Raw genomic sequence first — 27,827 nt, forward strand, 5'->3', positions numbered from 1 at the left:
CAAACCACTATGGCAATAAGTTATTTTTCAAAGTTTTCTGTGTTATCCTCAACATTTTCAATGAACAGTGTGTTGAATAAAGCAAAAATCAAAACAAATGAAATTATTTTTCATCTATAAATGGGGATGGCTTAAATGGAAAAAGAGAAAACTAAACTGGACAGGGAAGAAATGCTGCTGCTGGTACACCAGGAACATCAGGGAAGATGCAAGGAAACAAAGTCCGTGGCAGGTTTGTTCTATAGTTCGAGGCAACCATAACGAATGATGACAAATAAAAACACATTTCTGAAACATCCTATATGTAAGTGTTAAAATCAACTATCCAACTATAAATTATACATGTTGACTCAGCTACCATCAAGTGCTGTTTTAAAATGTGAGTGTAGAGCTGACAGATGCATCATTTCCCTCAAGTTTGGTGTGTGATACAGTAGTTGGCACATGACTAATACAGCTCACATATGCCCCTTTGGATTACTGAATGTAACTCTGAAAATGTGTCGATGCAAAGGATGCAAATGGACAAATTCATAGGCTATTTAAAGCCTGGCTTTAGTCTACAGGACATTTAAGAATTATGAAAAAAAATCGCAAATTCAAAACATGGACTGTGATTGTAATGAAATAGATTGTGATATGATTTTTTGGCCATATCACCCACCCCTAAAAAGTAACAGCAGAATAACTTGAGACATTCATTAACACCGGGAGCACTTTATTGGATCACATTAAGTTGTTGTTAGGTTCTTCCTATCAATTAGTTAGAGAACACTAAAGTCAGAAGCACTTAAGAAGCAGTATGTATCTACAAGAAAAATGGTGAAACATCAGAACGGAGCTTTGCGTACACAAGTAAGCCACACGCAACACTAATGTGCATGGCAAAGGATGGTGATAATGTTTTTTTTTTAATGTACAGAATAATCGCTTGCAACATTAAAAATCATATTTCCCTATTGCCTCTAAAACGGATGCAAATTATAAAAGGAGAGCATCGAGAATTTCAGACGGCTGACTGTGAATTTGATTTTCTCACATCTATAATAAGAGCCAGTCAATGGATAAAAAAAAGGCTCTTACTTTTCTTCGAAAAAAAACCAAAACATGATAGTGAATGCAACATCTGACTAAGAAGGGGTATAACCGCTGTTATTTTATATGTCAGAAAAAAGATATTCAACAACATGTAGCAATAAAATAAATACAAAATAAATTAAATTGGAAAAAACTAGCAAAAAGACTTTCACATGTGGCATCACAAAGCGACAGGAAACACAGGCACCTTTGTTCATTAATCATACTCTCTGATTTCAATTTTGAGAGGAAAGGAGGAATTTCTAAAAGCTTTGCTCTGCCGTAACACTGTTCAAATCTGGCATCCGCTCTGACACCAACAACATAAATGCAAATTAAAGCTTAAAATCAAAGTTGTTCTGTCAGCGTGAAATGTTTGTGTAAAAAAAAATAACAATCCTGCACTAACAACCAACCAGTGCAGTTTCCTCGATTTCCTTCAGCCTGGAAAAGCCCGTCGTTAAAGGGTCATACAGTTACAGACTAAATTTACGGGTGCGACTTCGGTCTAGTCAACAAACCTCAAGGAAAACTTAACAATTCACTTGAGTACTGGCTATGTGAAAAATGTTTAAATCCAAAAACAGAAAATAGCCAGAACATGTCATATGGATGATCAAACCTGACTTACATTGAAAATAAACTGGACAACGCAATTTAAATAAATCTATAAAATGCACATATATGAGAAATAACTGTATAAATATGTAGCAACTGTATTCTACAATATTTCACAGTCACCTCAGTCACCTTATTCATGTATTTGTATTTATTTCCTAATAAGTCGTGCTAGGATCATAATTTTTCACTGAATTAGTACAGATTACAGCAGTGCTATTACAGATTTTGTCTATAGTTAAAGTTAAGTAGAAGATTTTACTTTCATGGCTTTTTTTGAGGACGGATCAGTTAATGAATTAGCTCTGCCAAATTGACCCCTTCTTAAGCCCCGCCCCTTTTTGCTCTGTGCTCCAAAAACAAGCTAAGCTAGCCTATCTTAGAAGATTAAAGCGACACTTATATACTTACACCTTAATATAGCTGTTAGAATGTTAACAGCTAAATTGTTATTTAAATGTTAGAAAAATGTTGGCTAGCTAACTAGCTAACTAATGATTGACATAAATTAGCTACCTAGTTAACTAGCATTCCAGTAAAATTAGCTAGCTAACTTAAGATTTAACTGTATATATTATATATGGCTTTTATTTTTCAACCCTCTTCAAAATTTGGCTCAATTGTTATTGAAGCACAGAACAAAAAAGCCGCGGGACTTACCCAGGGTCAATTGTCTTGGGTAATACATAGAAAAACATTTTTTTACAAACTAGATATCAACATCTGCGAAACATTACTTAAGAAAAGGAACATTCACAATAGCAGTAAGTAGGTTGAGAGTATTCACGCACTACGTCCGCAAAAATCATCACTTTTACAAAACACTGGTTTTAAGTTCAAACTACATGAGGCATCATCTACAAATTGCAGTAAAGGGACGAGTGGCGATGTGACAATTAAAAAATAAAAAAAGAAAGCCTATCCTGGGAAATTGTTTACACAGAAAAACAAACTGTCCAGTAACAGCCAGTTAAACATCATAGAGTAAGACTTGGTCGAATGATTTAAGGAAGCTAAAAGCAGAATGAAAACATCCTTCGAACACAGTGAGCGGTTGCTCAGGCCTCCACAGCACTTTGACAGTGTCATTATCTGTTCGTCCTTTAGGTAAGACTTTGACACAACGTGGTAGAAAACCGTAGCCGTTGACATCCTCCTTTTCCCTTTTTCTCCTCCTTTACGGTTTCTTCATCCAGCACACCTACAGCATCCATGCCTCAGCACAAGACTAGTAAGTATAGCTGTAATAGGAATGTGCACTTTGCCAAGAAAATCTTCCACCAAGACACGTAGGAAAAACAAAAAGATCTCTTCTCATATTCTCCCTTTAGTGCGAATTCAACATGGGAAATCCTTACGAGAGATCTCATCGTTCAGAGGGAATTTGTTTTGATGTGCTGTGTTTCACATTTTCTCTTTTTTCCCCCTTAGAGCAGTGCCATTTTACTCCCAGTGTAAGAATCTGTGGAAATATCAAGGGAGTCTTATATGGGACAGGAAACATGGCCACTGTCAGTGATCCTCTTAAGATAATTTCTCCCGTCACTAAAAATGAGTCTGTCAAAATGACAGCAAAATCACAGTGCCACTACGTTCCTTTGTCCTCCCTTGTCTTAAAAAGGAGATGGAACCTTCTGTCATTGTCCTCTGCTTTAAGGTTCAAGGAAAGATCTATCGTGTCCTCGGGGTCATAGATCTGTGACTTTGTTTTCTACGGCAGCAGCAATCTGTTGGAGCCTGTAACCAAGCTGCATCTTCTGGGCTGTGGAGTCCTCTTCCAGGGCTGTGATAATCTGACAGAAGATGGAAAAAATTTGATTAAAATCATTACAATTTGTTTAGCTTTGCATTGAATGTTAATCATTTCTACAATGGGTTGATCCTTATATAAGCGGAAGTGAAAGGTTGAGGGAATTTGGTAACCTTGCTTCACAGCTGGACTCACAAGACCACAAAATCACGAGATCACACGGGAATCCGTCCTGGAGGCTTCAAGCTATGTGCTTGTGTCCAACCACGGTGGTTACAGACAAATCAGCATCCTCTGAGGAACTACTGGCAGCTACAGCATGAGCTACAGCTGTGGTTTAATGCGTGTGTGTGAGAAGAATGCGTAGATGCTGCTAGCATCACTTGCATCAGAATCAGAGATTATTTCCGGAGAGCAAGAAGTGATACATGGTGATTGACAGATGGTTCATCCAATCACTTGCCAAGTATTTTATTGAAAGTACCTGCCCTTTTCTAAAAAGTTTCCAATGACAACTACCCAGATGGTTCTGTGTAACAAACCAGTCAGGTTAAGAAATTGGGGAACATCTATAATTGACCATTTGCAGAACCCGTCCCCCAAACAGCAACTGTAACTAGGCATGGCAGATCTGCCCGATCAAAAACTGTACAGAATGCGTCAAAGAGGGTATTTGTCCACCCCAACATAAGCTGCATTAGATAGCATGCCTGTCTAGCTTACTATCTGACTAACTTAAAGGCCAAGAAGCATTACATTAGTTTGTGGTGTAACAGGTGACATAAAAAAAGCCCTGTTCATGGCTGGTACATCCTCTCTGCAGTATTTCTCCATTTCTCTGAAAGCTGGTCCTGGATACTATCAGAGTTTAGTTTAGTGTATTAGCTGTTGTGTCCTGCTCTTTATTGGATTTGGGGAGTCGAGCTAATGTTATAGCGAAATAATATTACATTCATATTCAATAATATCGGTTAGTCATCATCCTTTTTTCTTGTATCTTTAAAAATGAACATGGACTGGTTGGCTAAGCAGCCTCCTTCATTGCTGACTTTTTGCTCGGGACATTAGTCTCAGTCTCTTAGCATGATATCATTCGTTTACCCATCAAGCACATATTTAGACGTCTTTTACCAAACGTATTTTAAAATGTGCCATGGCTGTGCATGTTTCACAAATGAATATTTACCATATGAGGTTGTGTATTTTGTGTAATGTGTAATGACATGTAGTCGAGATGCATCTGAACCACAGCACAACATACTGTACAACCCAAAAATCATTGTACTCACTTGATCATAGTATTTGTTGATGTACTTGTACAGCTCATGTAAAGCCACAAGGCAGTTGACCTCAGCAGTATAATTCTGTTTTGGGAGAGTAAAAATAGAGAGGTGGTGAAGAAACGTCAGGGGGTGGAGGCTGTTAAAAGCTGCATTGGTTGCCATGCATATTTTATTACAAACTCCACATCTAGCTTGTTAGCCATCCACCCAGATGGTCCTAAAATGATTTATGTGTTCAGCCTTTGCCCAAAAAAGTTATTTTTGCAAATTGGGGAAACAAGAGTGGGTAACATACGCGAGAGAGTTCTGCCAGAGCAGAGTTCATCTCCTGGTCACTGGCAGAGATGGTCTGACGGATGTCTGCATAGTACCTGGAGAGAGAGAAGTGTAGAGCTATGTATAGAAAAGCAAGAAAGAACTGCATGGACTGCAAAGGAATCGAAGATAATTTGATGCTTCCACGTTCTTGAACCCCTTCATGCCAGAATTTTTCAGCAGCTTCTATACAACCCAGACAGCAGAATGCATAGAGAGCGTGTACCGTATGTACAGACAAACTCATGTGACACGGTCATAACTAAAAATGGGAAATTTGTATAATAAGCAGAGCTGGTTATCTTAGAGCAGAGCATGTGTTCATGAGGAGCCAAACTCGGGTCAGTCACACAGACAAACATCGCTGCATCAGTTTATACCCAGCGAGTGTAAAGACTGGGGCTAAAAGTTAAGCAGGTTTGGAATCCATAGTTTGCCCAATAAAAATGCAGTGTTATATTAAATGAAAATTAAATGCCTCCAATACAATATACAGTATAAAAACATACATATACACATTTTTTCAATGGCACGTATTAAATTTATACTTATAATGCTTTTACCTTAAAGCTGCAGTGTAATTCTTATGAAAAATATATTTTTTTGTCATTACTGCTGAAACTGAGTACATGAGACAGATAATCTGTGAAAAAAATAGGTTCCTCTGGCTCCTCCTAGTGCTCCTAATGGCGTCTGCAGGAATCTTTTTTTTTTTTGCCACTGTGGTTTGCCACAAATATCGACATTGTATAAGTTGGCAAGGCCAACATGTTAGTACCCATGGAGGAACATTAGCCGCCATTTGGAGTCTGCTGCTGGATACAACTAAGATGAGAGCTGTGAGTCTGAACCAATGGCTGTAACACCAAAACAATGAGCTGAAATATGCTAAAACTCATTGTTCTCTATGGGTTCATCACTATGAACGATTAGAGCAGACGTAAGATTAGGAGGCTACCAGAGTCTAAGACTGGACTAACTTTAGGCTAGTCATACCAATCTGAAAAACTCCTCTGGTTTAGAGTTTTAAAACTGCTGCACCAACTGCTGTGTACTGACCACACTAACACTGCAGTAAGGTGAGAAGTTAAACCACTGGAGGTCAGCAAAAACTAAATTATTAGTTGTTTTGAAGTTACTCAGTTCATTTCATCAATTATCATGTCCGCCATTCCTAAAAGGTGTGCACTGTTTGTGTCTGTTTAATTCCATATGGTAATACAGGATCACTCTATAGCATGCTAATAAGGCTTATAAAACAGCCATATTTATTACATAAACAACTTGAATAGCATAGTTTTAATACATCACCAGTGTAATCTGTAGGGTTTAATGTGCAGCAGGCAGCAGTAAGTGTAGCAGTCTGCTCTCAGACCATCCATGCATGGAAGCCTCGCAGGCTTAGTCTACCCTCTGTCTGCCACTGACAGATTGTCCTAGGCCTCGCTCTATCCCTCCTTCCCTCCCTCCCCCCCTCCCCCCTCTCCAGTGTCTTTTTATGCCTGGGGGTCAGTGGGGCAACTGGCTGCCATATTCTTACCTCTCCACCATCTGTTTGTAGCGCGGGATGTCTCTGGCGTAGAGCAACTTGTTGATGGGAGAGTCCTGTGCAAGGAAGACAGATGGAGAAACGCGTCCTGAATCTCGCACAAGACAGGTAACACAAAGCACTGTAGACTAAACGATGCATCGGGTACAAAACACAGCTTGAGGGCTCATTACAGCCGCCAAGTACATGATTTCTATTATTGGGTTTCACACATTTTACAAAACTTCAATTTGTATACAGTGCTAGATACTAGCACTGTATACAAATTAGATAGATATGTGATGTGAATGTGTAGTGTATATAGTCATGTAATTGTATTACTGTATAATGCAGTAATGTAATACTGTTCTATAATACTGGCAGTGCCATAAAGTGATTCGCTCACCCGTCCCAGTTTGTGGTCAGCGATGGTGCAGGAATCCATAAAGGTCTGGGCAATGACGGACAGCACAGCATCCACGTGGTCTGAGGTCTGCACGTCAAAGATGAACTGTGGGTTCTTGAGGATATTGATCCAGAACCGCAGGGGTAAACTGTTTGGCAAGAAGGGAAATGCCCATGCACATGTCAATAACGATCCGCTGATTGTAATGTATATCAAGACACAGCACATTTATATGTAAGAGGAAAGGACATGTTTCAATGAACCTTTCATTCTGATTACAACCACTGCCGAATACCAGAAGGTTCTTAAATGGTGCTTTCATACCGAATATGCTTGGTTTGATCCCAACAAACTTTGGATATTTGATATCTGAATATTTAGTTAAACGTACTACAAGGAGTTTATAACTATTATAAAACAGTTCCAATTTAATACCGTAAAATTGCCTCAATATGACCGAGATTAACAAACAAGACCATACCTGCCAACATGTTGGATTTGGTCAGATTCCCTCTTGAAATCAATGTAACAAGATGTTAGAAACATCCCTTTTGTCCACAGGGGCCACCGGAATCAACAGAAAATGAAATTTTGTACCCATTAAAAATAGACGATAAAGCAGGGTATGCTTTTGGGCGTGGATACCTTATGATTGACAAGTCATTCTTCCGTCCAGTGCAGCGTACAAAACTATACTATATAGCAAGATTCGTCCAATGTGCTACTGACTTCTCAGTTCAAATGGTTTCAGAAACATAGTGTACTGTTTAGCTGTAATACAAGAACGTGTGTGATCAGGTGAGCCACCATTGTTGCTGCTATGGCCGAGTCGAAACTGCGCAGCCAATGAGAGCAGCTCAACCTGCAGTAGTTCAGTAGGTTTACACTTGACCAGAACTAAAAAGGGAACAAAATGTATCATTTGGTATGTTCCTCCTCTATCCTGCCCAAAGGGGCCTAAGTAACCCTTTGATAACGGCTTCATGAGCTCTGGTGATATTTCCAGGAACCACTTCAGGGATATTTTTGATACAGTATTCTGGCATTTTAAATGTATCTTAACATTAGGTCATAGTAAAACCATGCGATCAAGTGTTGTCCATATGTTCTGTGTGGGCAGGCTTTGCTGACATTAAATTCCCCCTGAAGCGTGTTTATAACTCCTCTCATATGGCGGTCCACCAGAAGTTGGCCTGCGACCCATTTCTGGCTTCCAACCCTGTCTCCCTTTGTGAGCTCCTGCTGCTGCCAGCCAATTACCTGTTGGTCTTCCAGATGTGGATGGTCTCAGGGTCTGTGATGTTGTGCTGCAGGGCCTGCTCATCCAACAGATCGAAAAAGTATTTGACAGCCAGAGGTACAGGACGACTGGTGCTGAGGATCGCGGTGAATAAATCATCCACAAACTTCTGCAGTGTTCCCTGAGACAGAGCCGAGACAGCGGAACCGATAAATAAACGACGTATACACATACACACACATTGGGTTATCTGTTGATTTACAATATTCTCATTTAAATTCAAATAAACCACAAAATAAAGGGCCACTCTACTGATTTTTCCTGTGCCTCAACAGTCGTATAATATATTTTGTTGCTTTGTCACGTCTGAGAAAATAACCCGGATGATGTCATCAGTGATGTCATGGTTATCTCAGCGTGGGCTTGAAGGTTAAAACTTTATAACAGTCTGCATTAAAAACTGGTGGTGTTGGATTTGAAATATGTCTATTAGGCAAGGTCTAATGAAAGACACTATCATGTTGCATTATGGGAAATGTAGGAAGCTGTGTTTTTTTGGAGCTTGACCCATATCCACAGATTTTTACCTCTTGCAATAATAAATTGCTGAAGTACCTCTTTAACCATTCTGAAACTGGTCAAGAGTTTGTTATCCAATACACTGTACATTGTCCACTGCGACTTTTATACCATGCAAATAATCAATTAATTTATTGTGGTCAGAACAGAAAAGACCCCGATGCAATGTGTTAGGTCAATAGATGTATTAAAAATAAATATTTCATATGTTGTAAATAAAAACTCTGGATCAAGACTGATAATGGCTTCTTTGTGAAAATATTACCTCAAGATAAGTTAGCTCAAAAAAGCCATGCTCATAAAGGCTCCTGAGTTTGAACCCAGTGAACCAGAGGGTTTTACTCGCTATAAGAGAAGAGGACAGCTGTTGCTCTTTATGGTGCAATAGCATCTTGCAAGTTTTACACAGTGCATAAAGTGCATACATTTAGTAATCTCTGCCGCTAGGAGGTCTCTCACATCAGAACAATAACAAAAGACTAGTTTGATGACTTTGTGAAGTAGCGTGGGATCATGGGAGTTGTTGTCTTCATTGTTTAACAACCACCATTGCTGATGAAAATCTATCTGACATGACTCAGGCAGAAACTGTTCAGGGCCAAAGCGATCTTAAAGTCTTCTGTTAATGTTTGGTCACGTTCGCTTCCTTTGTCACAATCTGACGTATCCCATGTTTAATAATGTTGACTGACAGACTGATAATTTAATAATAAGAAGAAGAAACTGTATTTATATAGTATTTCATAAAAAGAATGTGGCCATGTGGTAAATGTCATTATGCAAAACATTTTCAAATATGTGTGAGCACCACCTCGAAGGATACCATTCAGGACCGGGATCTCAAACTGCCGGTCCCGGGCCATTCCGGCCCTCCATCCTATGAGGTCTAAAATATAATATAATCTGACCCATAAGATTATAATTATTATTATTTCATTTTTTTTTTTTTATTCTAACTACCGCTTTATATAACTATTGTATTTTGTTTGCCAACAAATAATGGCAAGGGTCAAAGGGTTGATAAGAAGAGAGCAGGTTTTAGGGCTTGCAAAACCAAAAAAGATATAAAATGATGATATAAAAATGTAAGTGGGTGTTTTTATGATGTATTAGTAAGATGTTATTAATAGAAATATTTTCAGAATATTGTGCTTTCTACTTGAACGTTAAAGAGGTCCTGCTATGAGATGACAATACCAACATCAATCTGAGTTTGAGACCCCTGAGTCTTACCTTCATGGAAAGCAGCCGTGTGAGATAGATCTCAGGGATAGCCTTGGCCCTCTCGCCGCCCCTCTCCCTCAGACTGCCTCTCCTGTGCTTGGGCAGCTCGGACTCCTCGCTGGCTTTGACGAGGTGCCAAAGCCTCACTCCTCCCTCTTCCCCGTCGTCAAGCATAGGGGTCTCTGGTAGGAGGAGACAGCAGTAGAATGAGTAAATTTATTTTGGCTGGGTATTGTCCATTTCTCTGTTGTTTCACAACTACTTTTATTGCTCACTCTCAGCTTCCCAGTGCAACATAAAACATGCATACACAGTCAAACAGCGACCTCCTCTGGTCATTTAGACTGTTTTCAGCTAATATGTGGCTGCATTAATATCTGCACTGATCCTGCTTATGTACACATAAAAGATATGTGGGTGTGAGTGTGTGTTCAGGGGAGGTTGTTTAAAAATGTCTAGACTGATTGATTTTCTGTGTTTTTACCTCCCTTTTTCTCAGTATATATTACACGTAGTTGCTCACAATATACACTACATAATTTAATATTTTGGTGAGATGTTAACAGAGAAAATAAAATCGGAATTGCATCGGGCAATATTGTGTAAACTGGAGGTTGTGTATGTAATGGGAGGAGGCCGAGATGAATCTTAAGTTTGTCTGAAGTCTAAAAAATTAACAAATGGAAAACAAAATAAAAACTAAATAAAAAGCTTTATTGATTACTTTGCATGCACTTTAAAGACAGCCCATAAGTTCAGCTCCTCATACTCCTGTCTTGTTGCAAGCTTCAATATCAGATTATGAGGTAAAAATAACACCTGTGCAACATAAATCAAGCTTCATCTTGAACTGAAGATTTTTGGCTAACTATTAATCTAGATTTATTATTTTTATTTAGCTCAATAAAGTGACCAAAATACTTTACCTTAAATAACTGAGTTAATTGCTTGTAATAAGCACAAGTTGGCTACAGTCTTGGCATTTTTCTAGTTTTCAGGCACATTACAGTCTTTCAGTGGCTAGATTTTTCTGCTAGTTTTAAGAATTCTAGCCAAGCAAAACTGTTTTACCCCACTAGTAGATTATCTTGCTCAATTTAAGAAAATATGATATTATTTAAGAATATCTGGCTTGTTTCTAGAAGGGCTGTTTTTGCTGTGTAGAACTTCCTTATTGTATCGGTTCATATCTAGTATCTAGTAGTAGTATCTAATGTCTCTAGTGTGTACAATCCACAGAAAATTGCAAGAAGCGAGACTCACTTTCTCCAGGCATGTAATCATGGCTGTCATGGAGGTGATGTTTGGTGTTCCTGGGGACGAGGGCCACTGTTGCTCCATCGGGGACCTGCATCACAGTTTGTATCGAAACGTTCACACATTGGGAACATACTGCCTCAAACAATTAGATGAATTTTATGAGTCTAAAGGCTTTATTCTGCACATGCAAGATTGATTGTGAGACCTTGTAGTGTTGCAGTGTATTGAGGCGCTTCCATGAGCCTTGCACTACTGACGTCAGGTCCTCATCTGATAGGATTAGGTGACCTGCAACACCTGCACGCCACTCTGGAAGGAAAAAAAACATAACCGTAACCTCATGCTACTGCTGAACATTGCAGATTTAAATATGAGTTTCAGTGACACTACAGACATGAACCCCTTTCACACATGCAGTCTATCCCTTCAGAGAGAGTTCTGTAGTCAGGAAATCTGTACAAGACCTAACATTTCAGGGAAGAAGCCTGTGTGGCTGTGTTGTGAATGAAAGTAGTAACATTGCCAGCATGTAAAGGATTACGTCAAAAAGGTGCTTCCATGTGGAGCGAGCGAACCAGTCAAAAGGGTTCAAGCTCTGTTCTTTAAGAAGGTTTGGTAACTGGACTGATTCAGAAATAAGGGAGCTCATCTCAGTCAGTGCGGAGGGTGAAACTGATAGGCAGCTGTACAACTGGCCTTCAAACCGTCTTCTTCTTCATTTGAGTTTTATGGCGGCATCCATAAGTGTTGCATTACCGCCATCTGCTGGACTGTCCCCATCTATTCCAGCATTGCCATGTGTGAAACGACTGAAATGTTCCTGAATGAAGCTGCATGTGTGAATAGTGACAATCACTAGCAGTGCCTAAAAGGTTATCTCAGTAATTTACTGAGAACTATGTGTTAAAAAGGTTATATATGTCCAAATCTCAGAGGAAATTAGACAATGTATACTCTTTTGGAAATCCAGGTGCACATGGAGCTGGCAATTCTTTGATTTAAGATTTAACTGTTTGTGTTTGAAAACTCAAATTTCCTGCAGTTCTGAAGCAGACTTACCGAGGTGTAATGAGTCTATGTGTGGCCTCTGGGAAAAGGAGGTCCCCTTCCAGGTTTGTTCCACAAGTTTCTCCTTCACTTGGGTGATGGTGTCACAGTCCAGGACTTTGGCAGGGACCGTCTGGGTAGTAGTGCCTCCGCTGGCGGCTGCAGCTGGCATCACAACGTTTAGGGTCTGGACAGATGAACAGCAGGGCTGATTATTGCCTGAAATATTGTGATACCACTGTGCAGAGTTTCAGTTTGTGGGGAAGTGTTTAAGTACAACGCGTCTAAATTAGTAATTGAAAATTGAATTCAGAAAAAAAGGGCTAAATACACAAACTTAATGCCACCAAAAATGAGGAGGAGGAGGAGGAGGAGGAGGATGAAAACCAAGAAAAAAGTCAAATGTTTTAGTAACACACAGACACTTTGTTAATATATGAACCCTGCCTGTGTTAATATACTGTATATGTATCTATGTGTGTTCTAACCAGCGTGCGGTACTCCACGTCCTCTCGCAGCAGCCGGTTGTCATTCAGCGTGTACTTGGCTTTTCCTGTCACGGCGTCCACAGGTCCCTTGTCCACCTGGTGCTTTATTGCTCTGAACAGCATGTAGAACGACTCCCCTGCTGACTCCTGGCCAAGCATGAAAGACGGAAGGTCAACAATGTCCTTACACAACACACACTCATTCAGTCAGTGTCCCCTGACCGAGTGATGCAGGATTGGCCACTCTGTACTGATTAACTGGTTCAAAGGAGAGTTTCCATTTGTGATACGTTTTAATTGTTTCTAACTTGTGTCTGCTGTGTACAATGAAATATTCATTTTATGGATTCTCCTGGAAAAATGACAGCAGCAAAGTTATATTATTTGATATGACAGCTATAACTATAGCCGTGGTTCTCAAACTGGAGAGTCACAAAGGGATTCAAGATCTATATAATATTTAGAGAAGCAGTAAAAAAATCTAATATATATTCATTACACAAACTTTAGTTTGTTTTTTGTGTGTGTATTTTCTCTTCTCTGGATTTTTTATTATTATGATAATACTTCCATGGGGCTCCTAAATCATTCAAATAAAAAAACATTCCAAAACCATAATCTGTGATGAGGGGTCATAAACAGCTTCATTATAGGGGTCAAAAGCCAAAAACGGGAAGCACTGAACTACAGTAACATGTGCTACTTTACTTTGACCATTGTTGGTCATTAAATTATGACATATCATCATGCAATGTTTATTCGTATTCTATATAGAGTATTTAGTAGTAAGTGTAATCACTCTGTTACTATTTTAGTCCTGATGAAGACCTTGTGAGGTCAATAGGGTTTTAAAGCTGGAGAAAGGGACCTTTAATGGATAGTGACCACTGAAGTGTGTGAGTGTAAGGAAAGGGGGAAGAGAGAGAGGTTAGAATCGAACCTGGGCCGCTGCAGGAAGGCCTCAGCCTTTGTACCTGGGGCACATGCTCTGTCAGGTGAGCAACAAGGTCGCCCTGAGTGCCGGGCTTTTACATATAAACGAACATCCATTACATTCGTGCCCTTTTCAAACAAGTTCACACAGTGTTGATTGAGCCAATCACCGGCAGGTAAATCTCTCTGTATGTCACAGTATACCAGAGGTTATTAATCTGGTGTCTGTGGAGAAATTCATGCGCTGGTGCACTGGTAGTGATGCATTTTACAACCAGCAATTAGACCAGAACGAAAACAACCAGGGTGTCAAAGACAGACGCTTAAGGACCCTGAGAATGAGACTCAACAATTAACTGCCAACCCACAGACCTTTATATCTCTCTTGGCTCTGATAGGAGGACCTGATTTTTTTTCACAGATTATCTGTCTCATGAACTTCTGTCAGAACACAGCAACAATGACAAAAAGTTATTTTTATAAAAGTTACCTAGTGCAGCTTTAATACAGATTTCATTTCCATTCACTGATCTCTGACCAAATGTAAAACACTAGCATACATACCCTCAGAAAGGTAAACAGACAGATGGACATCCAGTTTGTCAAAAGCTTCTCAACCACCGACTCCGTTCTGGAAATGGAAAAGCACACATGTAAGCAAACTATTTATGGATTTGGAGAATACCAGAGAGCCAGTGCTGGACATAAACTGTCCAAATGAGATCATTCTTACCTCCTCAGCATCAGTTTGGGGTTCTTGGCCACATACTGTTCCACAAGATCGTTAAGCAGTGTCTTCAGGATGTCTGTGAAGTACTCCAGTTTACCATGCAGGGCTACAGTCAGCAGAGAGGCCACATAAGCACGGTCCCTTGGGGAGAACGTCCGCTGGACCTCCAAAGTGTGAATAAACTGGAGAGACAACAGTGAGTTATTAGGAAAAGTATAATGTTATTATAGTTTCTACACAACAAAATGGAGATCTTTCCCAATAACAAACTGCTCCCAGGGTGTAATGTGGTTGTGAATGGCTCTTGTGCATCCACATATAATCTGCATTCCTAAAAACAAACTCTTTATTAAATAAATTGCTCCAACAACAAAAATAACAACAACAACAACAACAACCCTGACCTTGGTGAGAAAGAGTTTACTGTTGAGCAGATTGGACAGCTGAACCAGCCCTTGCTCCACCGTCTGCCTCCGACTCTCTGGAACATCCAGGTCTCGTCTCAGTGGCGACTCCTGATGGCCCGGGAAGAAGATGCGCTCGGCGTACGCCCGGTAATCCAGGAAGGGAATCCCTGAACCCACCAGATCACTGGACATGTCCATCATCTCTGTCATCAGGTCTGGAGGAAGGTGGAAGGGAATGAAGGCATCAGTTTGTGCATCTTCCTTATGTTGGGACACTAAGCTGGTGTTATTTTCTAAAAGTTACTAGGAGAAGGTTTGGATTATACCTGTGAACTCCTTCTTACAGCGATCTCTCACACTGGTCTCCAGGTTCTCCAGCTGGATCTGCACCTTCTTGTAGTCCCTCATGGCCTGTTTGCTTTTCCTCCTGACAAACAACAATGACGGCAAGACAACATTCAGGTAAAGAAATAAAGCAGCACCATGTTAATAGAAGAAGAAGAAGAAGATGATAGGTATCGAAAAAATGGCAGGTATGACTGAAAATCATATTCCAGTCAGCAGGGTTGTTCCAATACTGCTAACCCAGTTTATTCAATGATAGAAAAAGGTTGGGAATCAGTGAGGTACTGCACATTGTAGCCTGTTATGGACAATGAGGTAAATCCGTTGAAATGAAGTGCTGTTTACCTGTATATGAGGACTATGATGAGCACAATGAGAGCCACTATGGAGGCTCCCACCCCGACTCCCACCTGAGCCTCCAGAGGAAATGTAGACTGGGCCTGGCTGTCATACTGCACTCTGCCCAGAGTGAAGTTCAGATTCCCCATTTTCACCTGGAAAGCACAATGACAGACATTTTACACCATAAAGGAAAAAAAACTATTGGTGCAGCCATCAAGATCAAGTTTAACCAGTGTGAGTTAAACAGTTTAGTATGCAGTCACGGACTGATGTTCCTCTATACTGATTCCATCTAATCAGTGGAGTATTTCATGCATTTGAATTGCAAGTTCTCAGTCACATTTACTCACTGTGAACTCAGGCAGACTGTCCATGCCATCCTGTTTGTTGCCGGCTATGACTGAGGGCTGCTGGGCCGGCGGTTCACAGTACAAGTGGTTGTGGGTCAGGGTCTTCACCGAACACACCCCCTCCCCTATCCGAGCCTCCACTTCATGCTTGTAGATGGCTAGATCCAGGTTCTCTCCCTAGAAGAGAAAGATACAACATGAGTTAAACTGTAGTATTTACTATGAATGTGGGAAATGTCAGTACTGCAGCTGTTCTGAGGCTCGGAGACAGACAGAAGACGGGAGGGGAAGGTTACTGGCACGCACCTCGACAGAGATGATGCTGCCAGGTTTGTGGTGGTACGGTTTGTTCGGGTCATTCTGGTTCAGAGGGTAGAGCTGCGGGTTGGGCTCATAGCTGAAGGCTTCGTTCCCCGCAGCACTGAAGTCAAAGTGGAGGCTGTCCAACAGAAAGTGAACTTTGACCCTGGCCCTCCTGGCCTCCGAACCCACCGCCGGAGTCGGACACGTGATGAGGGAGGAGCTGTTCACTGTGCAGCGAGACTCGTACTGGAGAGGAACAATAAAAAAAGGAGAGTTGTGTAAAGGAGTTTTATATACGACAACGGTATATTGTAATTATTTTACAGGTTTAAATAAAAGCATGTATGATCACGTATCTGTAGGATCACATACCTGTTTGACATGACAGAGTGTGCCCTCGGGGCAGTCCGCCTCTGGGACGATCCTCCTCCATCTCTTCAGTGCACCCCGATGATCCCGTCCTTTGCTCAGGCTTACTCCATTCCTCCTATCGATGCCCCTTCTCCTCCTCGGAGGGAGAGTATCGGGAGGACTGAGGGTGACCCTCATTTTGGGCTCTTGGACCACATCCAGGTTCTGACCAGAGACTCTAATGATTCTGCCTCCACTGCAGGGGACAGCAGAGGAACAGAAGAAAGTGATGGTTAGAAAGATCATTACATTTTATTAGATTAGAAATCTGACATCCTGGGATATCGATTAAGCGTGTCAAAATGACAGTTTTGCATCGCTGCGATCTTTCAGTTTAGTGGACTATTTACTGAAACTACAGATGTGATTGTGCACAGCAGCAGTTCATCTGATGGTGGCAGTCTGATGCCGGGCTATTTCTTGTGTGTCTGGAAAGCAATGGAGCGCAAAACCAAGTATTTTCTGCTGCTGAATATCAGTTGCAGAGGAGACATTTTTGGAACCGCAGAGTCTATTTATCCCACAAGGTGAAGAGGTAGGAAATATAGGTGCCATGATTTCCACAAGTTGCAACCTGTGGTAGCATCTTTCCTACATTTAATCATATGAGATCCCATGTGGGAAACATGGGAAATATGGGGGCCAAACCATTTTTCGAAGAACACCTTCCTCTTCTTTTTTTTTTGGGAACCTTAGAAAGAGGTGGAAAAAAAGTTGGGGTATTTTTTTTTTTAAAAAAAAAAAAAAAAAAAAAAAAAAAAAATTTTAAAAAAAAAAAAAATGCTGTGTTTTTTGTCCTTTTTACTCCCATCCTGATCCTTGCTGGCCCCCTGTTTTTGTGGGTGTTGCTGGTGTTGGCGTTAAGTTTGTTGCGGCTGACTCTGTGATTTGACCAATCGTACTTGGTGACTTGTCGTCGGATTTGTGTGCTTGCTCTTCCTTTTTTGTTCTTTGAAGTGTGGTTTTTTGATCCTACCCCTTTCCGTGTGGGTTGTGCACCTTGTCATGTTGATTTCCTCCCTTATTTGTGGTGCTGTTTTTCGACGATCTCTCTTACTTGTGACAATGATATGTTTATCCTCTGCTTTTGTAATAACCCGCTTTCTTTCAGACCTTTTGCTATCATAACTTCCAGTTTCTTCTAGTCTCTTCAGGGTGTAGTGAACTCCTTTGTTGGAGACCAATTAGGTAAGTAAATACTTCCCAAAATCCAAAGAATTTACACTGGTTTTTAAGAAAGGCATTGTGAACAGAAACTTGTTGCTTCCAAATGTTTGGCCTGTAGTGTACAGTAGGTATGGAAGAAATGCGATCCTAAATAAAGTTTCCTGAAATTTTAACAAAACAGTAATAACGACACAACCTATTGCTGTAAACATGGTTGATAATCTTTCAATAAACAAATCAGGTTCCTGAGTTGTTACACTCACCTTTTAGCCTCTTAAACACCAGAGCACAAGACATAAGGTCTTCCCTAAGGCATTTAGTCATTTCTGACTCTGGGTAAAATTTCCCAGAACTACTGTATCTCTGAACTCTCTTTAACTAAATCAAAAACATATTGGATACTCTATGTGATCTCATTCCGATAATATTTTCACTTCCATTCACTAAGCCTCCCCTGACACTGTTTGGACCCCCCCCCCCAGGGACACCTGCCTCCCACTTTGGAAACCTCTGCTGTAAGAGAACAGTGTCATTATAGCAATTATACAATGTACATTATGTAGATGGTTAAAATCAAGGAAAGATACTTGATTGTCCCAAGATTGCTCTGTTAAGACGGATAAGCACCTGAGGAAGCTTTTGGACGGAGCAGCCATTGTGATGTTGGGGTTGGGGGTGTAATGATAGACCAAACCCTGCAGGTGTCGCTCTGCCCCACCAAACCGCACAGTGATACCGTGCTCTCCGGTTCTGTTGCTGCCTCTGGTCAGACAGCTGATCTGATCCTCCTGAATGTTTAGCCTGAACAGAGGGAGACATTTTACATTCACAGCCCACATATTAACCAGTCTGCTTACTCAAGTGCTTTTATAACTCACTGTCCTCATTCACAGTCAGTTAGAGACACTTACACCACACATGGCACTCCTCCGATTAAGACGCTGACTTCGCTCGGGTGTCCCGTCCTCAGTCTCCGGCCCCTGATGGTGAGAGACGAACCCCCCGCCTTGGGCCCCCTTTGTGGGAAGATGCTGCTTAGCACGGGATTCTGGTGACGGAGAGACACAGAGAAGAAGAAAGGTAAAGGATGAGATGCAAAGAGAGGGAAAAAAAAAAAAGCATAATCAATAATCCGATACTGAGGCTGTGATTTATTGGGAAGATAAAAAGACACACCAGGGCATTCTGGGAAACACTAGAAGGCTGCCTCACAGCGAGCTAGTATAACAATTAATTTGCTTGTCACTTAGGCCAATTAATTAAGGCTGTTGTCAAACCTACAGTCCTTTTACTGTAATGTAAACAGGGAGACATGTTATTACTTTATTGCATCGCAGTGGTTCCCTTACATTTCATGAGGCACAGTTTCAAGTGAAGCCTAATCAACAAAAGCTTGGAGCAGCGAGCTGTCATTTCCTTAATTGCTCAGAGATCTTCTGTGGGAGAGCACTTTCTTTTTCATGGACAAACAAACACGGAGATTAAACGGCTTCCGTGGACTGTTACAACCAGTCATTCCTTTATGCTTCCTGAAGTTGTATTCGATCGCTGACAGATCGCATTTGCATCACATTCTGCAAATGAGGCATTTCAGGATTAGGGTTAGAGAAACACCCAGGGGACTCCCCCTCTCAGAGAGTGCGTCTGTTTTGGTCCACACCCAACAAAAGATTACTATGTTCTCATATATGTAACTGAACCAAAACTCAGGGGGAAACGTGCAAGAATTCAAAGTAACTGCTGCTTGGTGTAAAAAAATGCCCCAGAGATGCCTTTGTTTTTTAAATGCTTGTTTACTTGCTTCAGCATAATTATAAAATTCTGCAGAGGCAGGCTCGCTAAAAGTGTGTAGCACGAGTTTGTGTATCTATTCAGTGGGTTTATATGCACTATACAGTCTGCTTTCTGTGGTCAAATGATTTAATGAGGAGTTGTATAAAGCCTTCCACGGCTCCAGAGGGAGATACAGGAAGTCTGATAAATTGGAATAAAGTGACATCACTTGAGTCCATGTCGGTTGGATGTGGAGTTAAAATTGTAAAACTGTTAGGTGAGGTGTGGAAATGTCTCGACTCTAACATGCGGATGTGGAAGATTCTGCATCGATGCACTGACTGAACATAATCAGGAGTTTGCAACCTACACAGAACTGTAGCCTACTAATGCTGATTGTTGATTTTTCGGCCTAGGCTGGACAATAACGTTGTAAAGTTACGTCACTTGCAATGAATTGTGAACACTGCGCTAACAATACAGCGAGTCATAAAAAAATGCCCACAGTATTTAAAGGGGACATCTGGGCACATTTTGGATTTTATGAACTTACTGGGAAGCACAAAAACTAGTAAAGCTAATCGAGTAGTGTGATTTTGAGTTCAGATTTATCTGACTGCTAGCTATTTTCAGTGATATAGAAAATTCAAATTGAATCATGAGGCCAGTGATTCACACCTCTAAAAACTGTAATGTAAAATTCATATTGGTGCTCTGAGGACAAGCTGTGCTCTCACTAACAAATACAAGGTTGCTGGTAGGGGAGCACTCTGAATAATAAATGACTCAGGTTACCTGATTTCTGCATGTAAACATACTGACTGTTACCTGGAAGCGGAAGATCTGAGCAGACAGCCCGAGTCCTCCTCCCCTCACTTTGACTGAGGCCTGACCACTCTTCTCTCCTCCACTGCTCGTAGTCTCACACACTATCCTACAAGATAAAGACCGTCACAGTTACACAAGATGGAAAAAAAAAAAAAACGAGTTAATTTTACAAGATTTTTACGTTCAGGTGTACCAATAACTTGCCTTGAGGACACTTCATATCTGCTGTGGATGACACTGCAGGGGACCCCGGCTACTGTCACTGAGTTCTGGATGTCTTCAGCTCTCTGGCCGAGGTTAGAGCCTGAAATGGTCACTACTGTCCCTCCCTCTACGGGGCCGGATACCGGGTCCAACTGAAACACAAGAAGACCAGATGTATGACATGTATATCTGACATAATGCCTTAGATACCATGACAGTGTGACATAATGATACAGTCAGCCCATGGTTCAATACAATGTATGGAACTGGGTGTATGGTTTAATGCAGTATTGTGCAGTTTGACTGACAAACTGAGGGTTAAGAATCATTGGGACCATTGTTGCATGTCTTCCACATCTCTTAGAATGATGAGGAGTTGATAGATGAGTCTGTTTTCATACATGTGTTTTTGCCAGTTCAATTTTCATTTGGGAAAATAAAAACTAAACCAAAGAGGAGCAAAGTAAATCTGACAAAGAGCGGTTCATATTAAAGGTTATATGAGATTTTAAATATTAGAATTGCAACATACAGCTATTTGCTGTGTGATATAGTGGAGTCCTGGTGCAACACTCCCATTTTCCAATTTAAATGAAGTTATGATGTAAGGATGATATGTGAGGTAAAATCACAGGTTTTGTCAATAGCGTCTGGTATTAGCGATATTTAAGTTGTTTCTGGTTAAGCAAAATTCTAAGGCCTTCCCATAATGTTTCCAGACACAATCTGAGACTGTCAGTGGCAAAAAACAAGCCCTTTTAATGGACATACTTTGACGGGCGCATCTGTCCCGAAGGATTAGCTAATGTTACATGGCAGCCATTTCGTGGCTCATCTAACTCTGTGAATTAAGGGTTTATTTCAACCCAATAGGGATAGTTGGAAAAACTGTGGAAAGACTAACAAAGACGGTTTTGATGTGAATTTTATTTTGTTTACATCAAGGTGAAATTACTGATTTTGTCAATGGAGTCTGGTTGGCCGTTGTGCCCATTAGTTTTGGTCAGAGATGCTTAAGTGCAACATCTGGTGGCAAGTGAATTTTGTGTAACCTTTAGGTTTGAAAATCAACCCAACTGAGCTAAAAGAATCCTTTAGTCGAAACAAGATGACAATTCACATTGTATCTTTCTGTTTTCACACTGATGTTTTCCAACACAAAAGGCCAGACAAAAAAAGAAAATCATTAGGAACTTCCAGCCTTTTTTCTCTAATTTCTCCTACTGCAAACAGAATATTTAGAAAGTGTTCGAAACAGGGTAAATTCTTACAAAGTGAATGACAGGTGCAGGACAGGTGCGCTGGATCTCATCAGTGCAGGAGTCCTGGTACACGCAGCGAGAGCTCGCAGCACCGCCGCACCAGACACAGCCGTACTTTGGGTCAGCAGTGCGACATCGGCTGCAGTCCGACCGCCCCACGGAACAATTGAACAGAGTCACTGAAACAAGGCAGAAGAAGGGGAAGTCTGTGAGTAAATGACATTATCTTAATGTCAAATAAACTATACAGTATCTACCCACTACTGCACGTAATCAGATTGTCTCACATCTCCCACACACACCCCACACACACACTCTGTGTCCTCACCATACAGATCCTCGGCGCTGTCGATAAGAAAGTTGTTCTTTCTCCTCACGTTGATCATGGCTGCGTATTCCTCCATCTTGGAAGAATAGGCGTACTGAAAAAAGAAACGTAATTAACAGTCAAACCAGCATAATCACTATTTGTAATATGGTTTATGAGCTGATGATGTGCACACTCAGTGACAGTATGTGTCAAATTATCTGGTTATAAGAACAAATGAAAAATACTCCTGGAAACACAAAAGCACATAATCAGGAGCCGGCAGTTTATTGATTTTTGTTAACATGGCATGCCATTGGTTTATTGGTGTTAGTTGCAACCTTTCTTTTTGTAGATATTATAGTGATTATAGCCATTATGAATGGTACTAGATGGGTGTGGTCAGAGAAAGTTGATACATCCTTGTATTGCTGCTGCACAGTGGTAACTGTCTATGTATGTTTATTACTAGAAATTATATGATATTTTGCTAAAGTTTTAACTCTTTTGGTTATTTCACATTACAGATTTGTGCATTTGTGTTGTGGTTCTTGTTTTTCTCACTGGTTTGAAGTCGGCAGGGTTCATGCGACGTGTATTTCTGCACACCGATCACTGTTGCAGTATTTGAATCAGTTGTGGGGTTGTTTGCTTACAGTATGTTACTAGCAGTGTTTGCCCAATCTGACCCAAATCACCACCACCCACACTGAAGATGCAGACTCAGTTTTTTAGGACAATGTATTTTCTATAAACTCTGACTGATTGTTGCATATTAAGTCAGGAATATGTAAGGTGAGACGTTGTGTTTTAACTAAGAGGTATCATCATTAGCTTCCCCAGGTGATAACTTATATTCAGACAATAATTGTTTATATTAGAAGTTTACTGAAATTGTATCGCTAAATATGCAATTTACCTAATTAAAAAACTCTATAGTTTGCATACATTTCCAGAACAGAGATCTGAGCATTGTATGAAGACAGGTTCAAAATTCTTGTTTAATTTTGTTGACAGTCAAATGTTCTTATAGAGGGAATTATGTAAACACTTCTCCATCTAAAAAGAAAGGTTTTTACATAATTTCCTCTATAAAAACTTTTATAGAGCCATGTTTTAAAGAATAAAATTTTATATAAATCAGTCTATGAATGACATATGGACAGACCCCTCTGTAAAAACATTCAGAACACAGATAGGAATAAAACTGGAAGGTCTGGTGTATCTGTCTCTATCTAAGTGCTGCTAAAATGGAGATTTCTGGCTTAGAGTGTGAGAAAAAAGAACTAATTTAGAGAAAACAGCCTTTAAAGAGGTTTGTAGAAATAAAAAAAAGAAACATTGTATAATGTATTTAAAATGTAAAAAAACCCCATAATATATCACTAGGCACTTTCCCAGCTGATTACTTACATCATAACAATTATCTGAAATGTTATGTTTAAATGTGCAAATGAGGTATTATCTAATGTGTATTTGGGCGTTTTATTTCCACTAATGTGACTCAAAACGGACCGGTGCATGGAAACATTTGTTTTCAAGTTGTAAATTTCAAGGGGCTGAAGACACAATTATTTCCAGACACTAAAAAGGTTCAGCACACTGAGATAAATCACCATATTGAGGTATTTTCTGACCTGGTGGGGTTGGCAGGTGATAAAGAAGAGTGTCTGCTGTGTGGCATCTGGCTCCACAGAGGCATCCACCACCACTGACTGATTCTCAACGTCCAACACACACTCGTAGTCCAAACTCTCATCCTAAATGTACACACCACATACATTGGAATACACAGACACACACATTAGTCGCAAAAGCTGCTATTTGTCTTCACATAATAAATCCCTTTTTCTCAAAGCAGTGAAAATCTATCCTAAACCGCAGCATGCATCAAAACCCCCTGAGGAGTAGAGCTTTTAATATGAGCCTTTATATCCTTATAAACTGAGCAGGAAATGTAGCAACATCTTTTCAGAATATGTTTGCAAAGCTGCTCTCTGCTGGTGAAGAGACTTGACGATCACATAAAACAAATCCCAGCCTTGACACTTTAAGCTGAAGCTAGACGATGGATATGCTTTCATGTTCATAGATCATGTGATTAACCTGCCTGAAAACAGCTCAATGTAGTCCCGTTCTACCAAGGCAAGGGGCTGTTGACCCTGAGGATGGTTACATTACCTGGAACAGGTTTAGATGTTGCCCCACCAGAGTGACTTTCCTCTCCACATTGACAGGCAGCAGAGAAGAATCCTGAACTCTCTCCACACACGGACATTCCTGATGACACATTATTAATCATTGCAATGAGAAATATCTATACAGAACTTATTTCATATAATCATGGGCCTTTAGATGTGGTTGCTCCACTGTTAAGTTCTTTTGTCTGATGCAGACTTCCATGTGATGTTTGAACATCTGTTGAACAAGTGGCATTAGGGTTACTGCTGTTACATATTAAACCTGACTCATGTTCCAGTTCATAACAGATGTTCAGATCTTGGCTCTGTGCAGGTAGCTCAAGTTAGATTAGCAAAAGCACCTCTAAAGTAGTTACATTATGACCTTGTCATTGCTTTACATTATTATGGATCGTACCTGATGCTCTAGTTTCTCTGCTTAAGTTCTAGGTACTGTACTAGGTCTTTGACCTCACAGATAGGTGTATCTTTTTAAGTGTAATATGGAGCTGCGTATATACGTGTATATTTGTCATACTTTCTAGGGACTTTATTGTACATTTTTATTATGAATTATATGTTTTACTAACTACTAGTATATTTCTCTCCTCTCAATATGCCATGTAATGATGACATTTTATTTAACTGATGATTCTGCTTTGGTATATTTAGGTGGTTTAGAACATATTGTACATATGAATTATATTTAACAGGGCTCATTGTACAAATTTATTATACTTTACTGCATTGCTTTTTCTTTTTGGTTGACCTTTTTGAAATCACATGACCTGTCAGGTGACCTCATTGGACAGGTACTCGTAGCAAAGGCGCCTTTGCATTTGTTTCATGTCTGATGGAGGGCTTACACCCAAAATGTCACATGCTTGTATACTAATGAATGTTCATGGAAGCAATCACTTATTTTTCCTGTTTTTGTACATGTCCTCTGGTCCAGTGCCTGGTATTTAGGTATCATGTTGGGATTTGTGTGCTTTTGTAAATGTTTCTTCCATCTGTGTGGTAACTAATGTTGTATAGACATTGTGCATGGGGGCATTGTCGTGTTACAACATGAGAAGAGTTTCACTGAACACGGAAAAAATCATGTGTCCTTAACAAAACATTACTGTTGGTATGTCAATCTGGGCATTCCACCAAACCTAGATTTGCCTGTGCACAGAAATGTAACAAATTGAGATGGTCTACCTACTGTTGGTTGTGTAGTGTATGAAAATAATCTAAGGATTTAAATAAATAAAAAGTAGGAGTAGCTTTCCCATCTAAGACCAAATTTATGACTACACCTGCAAACAAAACATTAAAATAAAATAAAAAGCAAAAACCAGGCAACCACCATCACAAAAACACACCACAGTGCTGAAACATTAGACACAACAAGTAAAACACAAAGAGGGAGAAAAATAAATAATGTCATGATCAGGGAATGTTGGAGATCAGTGTAACATTATTATCTGCAGCTAGCACTGAATGAGGTGAACAGAAATGGTATGGAGAGGGTAGACTAGTCAATAAGACCGGTCAGGTTAGTGCCTTAAATGACTCAGATCCATCCTCTCATCTGAGATTACATTGATTCTGTGTCACTCATTTGCCTTTCTTGTTGACAGGAGAGCTAATAAAGACAACTGCAGTATTCCTCATTGTTTGCAATGCTGCAGAATGTGGAGCATATAGTTTCATACTGGCAGCAGAGCTTAGATCTTCCTGGGTTAATTAAAGTAGGCAGTATTTTTTTAAGGAAAGGTTCAACAGTTTGGTTAATCTGCTTATAATAATTCTTTATTGCTTTCTGTTATATATGAAACTACAGCCACAGGTAGCTTAGCATTGCATAACGACTAGTAGTGGGGCTGGCTTGTCTCTCTTGTACAGATTAACATATAACAGCCAGCTGTTTTTATGTTTTTATGCTCTTAGTATTTATGCTACACTAAGCCAAGCACTTCCTGGCTGTAGCTCCATATTTAACAAACATATATGAGTGTGGTATCATTCTACATGTCTAATTCTTGTCAGGAAACCAAACTTCTCCTTTAAACACTTTCTCATGGTGACCGGGGCTATATAATAGTACCATTTCTACACTAGCTGCACACATGGCTTCTGCACTCACCCGAACATAAGAGTCAGTCCAAGAATCTGATTGGAAGTTTGTTGCAGATTCAGAGTCGGGGTCAGTAACCGTTTCAGGTGTTTGTGTGTAGATGAACCACTTCTTGCTGGTGCCTGCAAGAGATACACCTGTTGCAGAGTCTGTGGCTGTCTCTTCCTCTGGCTTCTCCCACTCATTCAACCACAGAGGTGAGTCATTCTCGTCAGAGCTGGCCAGAGGAATGGCCTCCTTATTGTCACTGACAGGGAGGTCTATTAAAAGGCCCACTTCACTGGAGGTGGTTGAGCTCACACCGGAGGAAGAGCCCACCGATTCACCAGATGGCTCTAAAAATCTCAAGTCTGTGTCTACCTGGCCACTAGTGCTGCTGGGTAGTGTAGTGTGGAGGGTTTCGTCAGTGACAGCCCCAGTTTCAGTCTCCTCATCCTCTGAAAAACCTGTAGCGCCGCCAATTCCCTCTGTCACTTCCTCCCAATCAGAGAGGGAGCCGCCTGTGGTGGTGACATCAGTGTGAATGGTGGTGGTCGCCTGGGTGAAGATTCTGACAAAAGGGGAAGTTGTGGCCGTGGTAAGGGGCGAGGTGGATTCAGCGTTATGAGTGGTGTGTGGTGTCACTATGGTGGTAGTTGAAGGGACAGCTGCTGCGGTGGGGCTAGGTGTCACTGTGGGTGGTGGCTGTGTTGCGGCTGCTGTTGTTGTTGTTGGTCTTGTTGTTGTTGTAGCAGCCCCCACAGTAGGAGGTAAAGGGGTCAGTTTTCTGGTGGGTGGTGGGATGGTGGGTGTTGGCGGTTTGAACTTGACGATGGAGTAGCACGAGTGAACAAGCGAGGAAAGGAGAGGACAAGAAAAAAGGCAGGGGGAAGACAAAATTAGGATAAAACAAAAGGGTACGCAAATAACATTAAGAAGCAACTTATGAGTGACATAAAGAAAAAAGGTTTTATGGTAAAACAATTTACTTAAAAGACAAACAGAAAGCTACACCAAGCACAGCAAACAGACAATGCATGCACAGACTAATGTGTACAGCATGTTGCACAGTGCAGTATGATAAATGCTCAGCGAAACAAACCTAGTTGCCATTTTATTAGGTACACCTAGCTAAATCTAATGCAGACCAACAGTGCTACAATAAATCCTGCCTTCATGAAGACTGGATTGGAATTTTTTTTAACTTTTATTACTTTTGAGGCTCTACATGGCCTCTCCCCCTGCTGTATCTCCGATTTAGGGCAGAGGTCTTTTGTCTGTTCCAGCTGAAAAAGAAAGGGGACAAAGGGCCAGGGCCCCGAGGCTCTGGAACAATCTGCCCGAAGAAATCAGGTTGGCTGAGTCA

General features: G+C 40.6%; 1 protein-coding gene across 4 annotated transcripts in view; it reads right to left on the reverse strand.

Annotated features, from left to right (window-relative positions):
* Positions 1-701: 701 nt before the first annotated feature.
* plxnb1a (plexin b1a) overlaps positions 702-27,827 on the reverse strand; it is a 69,123-nt gene continuing 41,997 nt past the window's right edge. For 3 of the 4 annotated variants that reach the window (XM_051425172.1, XM_051425174.1, XM_051425173.1), the window contains 28 exons: positions 26,492-27,286; positions 24,359-24,457; positions 23,815-23,937; positions 22,199-22,292; positions 21,880-22,049; positions 20,609-20,760; positions 20,405-20,510; positions 18,715-18,851; positions 18,431-18,604; positions 16,598-16,832; positions 16,229-16,471; positions 15,923-16,099; positions 15,576-15,724; positions 15,212-15,312; positions 14,883-15,100; positions 14,482-14,660; positions 14,313-14,379; positions 12,816-12,962; positions 12,340-12,514; positions 11,486-11,589; positions 11,284-11,368; positions 10,030-10,202; positions 8,238-8,398; positions 6,978-7,125; positions 6,584-6,648; positions 5,024-5,099; positions 4,735-4,809; positions 702-3,488 (listed from right to left, as the gene is read on the reverse strand). In XM_051425172.1, coding sequence (XP_051281132.1) covers positions 3,384-3,488; positions 4,735-4,809; positions 5,024-5,099; positions 6,584-6,648; positions 6,978-7,125; positions 8,238-8,398; positions 10,030-10,202; positions 11,284-11,368; positions 11,486-11,589; positions 12,340-12,514; positions 12,816-12,962; positions 14,313-14,379; positions 14,482-14,660; positions 14,883-15,100; positions 15,212-15,312; positions 15,576-15,724; positions 15,923-16,099; positions 16,229-16,471; positions 16,598-16,832; positions 18,431-18,604; positions 18,715-18,851; positions 20,405-20,510; positions 20,609-20,760; positions 21,880-22,049; positions 22,199-22,292; positions 23,815-23,937; positions 24,359-24,457; positions 26,492-27,286 — 4,533 coding nt within the window. In that variant the 3' untranslated portion in view covers positions 702-3,383. The remainder of the gene's footprint in view (positions 3,489-4,734; positions 4,810-5,023; positions 5,100-6,583; positions 6,649-6,977; positions 7,126-8,237; positions 8,399-10,029; positions 10,203-11,283; positions 11,369-11,485; positions 11,590-12,339; positions 12,515-12,815; positions 12,963-14,312; positions 14,380-14,481; positions 14,661-14,882; positions 15,101-15,211; positions 15,313-15,575; positions 15,725-15,922; positions 16,100-16,228; positions 16,472-16,597; positions 16,833-18,430; positions 18,605-18,714; positions 18,852-20,404; positions 20,511-20,608; positions 20,761-21,879; positions 22,050-22,198; positions 22,293-23,814; positions 23,938-24,358; positions 24,458-26,491; positions 27,287-27,827) is intronic. The other variant, XM_051425175.1, reaches the window with a different exon arrangement.

The sequence above is a fragment of the Dicentrarchus labrax genome, unplaced genomic scaffold (assembly GCF_905237075.1).
Source record: "Dicentrarchus labrax unplaced genomic scaffold, dlabrax2021, whole genome shotgun sequence".
NCBI lineage: Eukaryota > Metazoa > Chordata > Actinopteri > Moronidae > Dicentrarchus > Dicentrarchus labrax.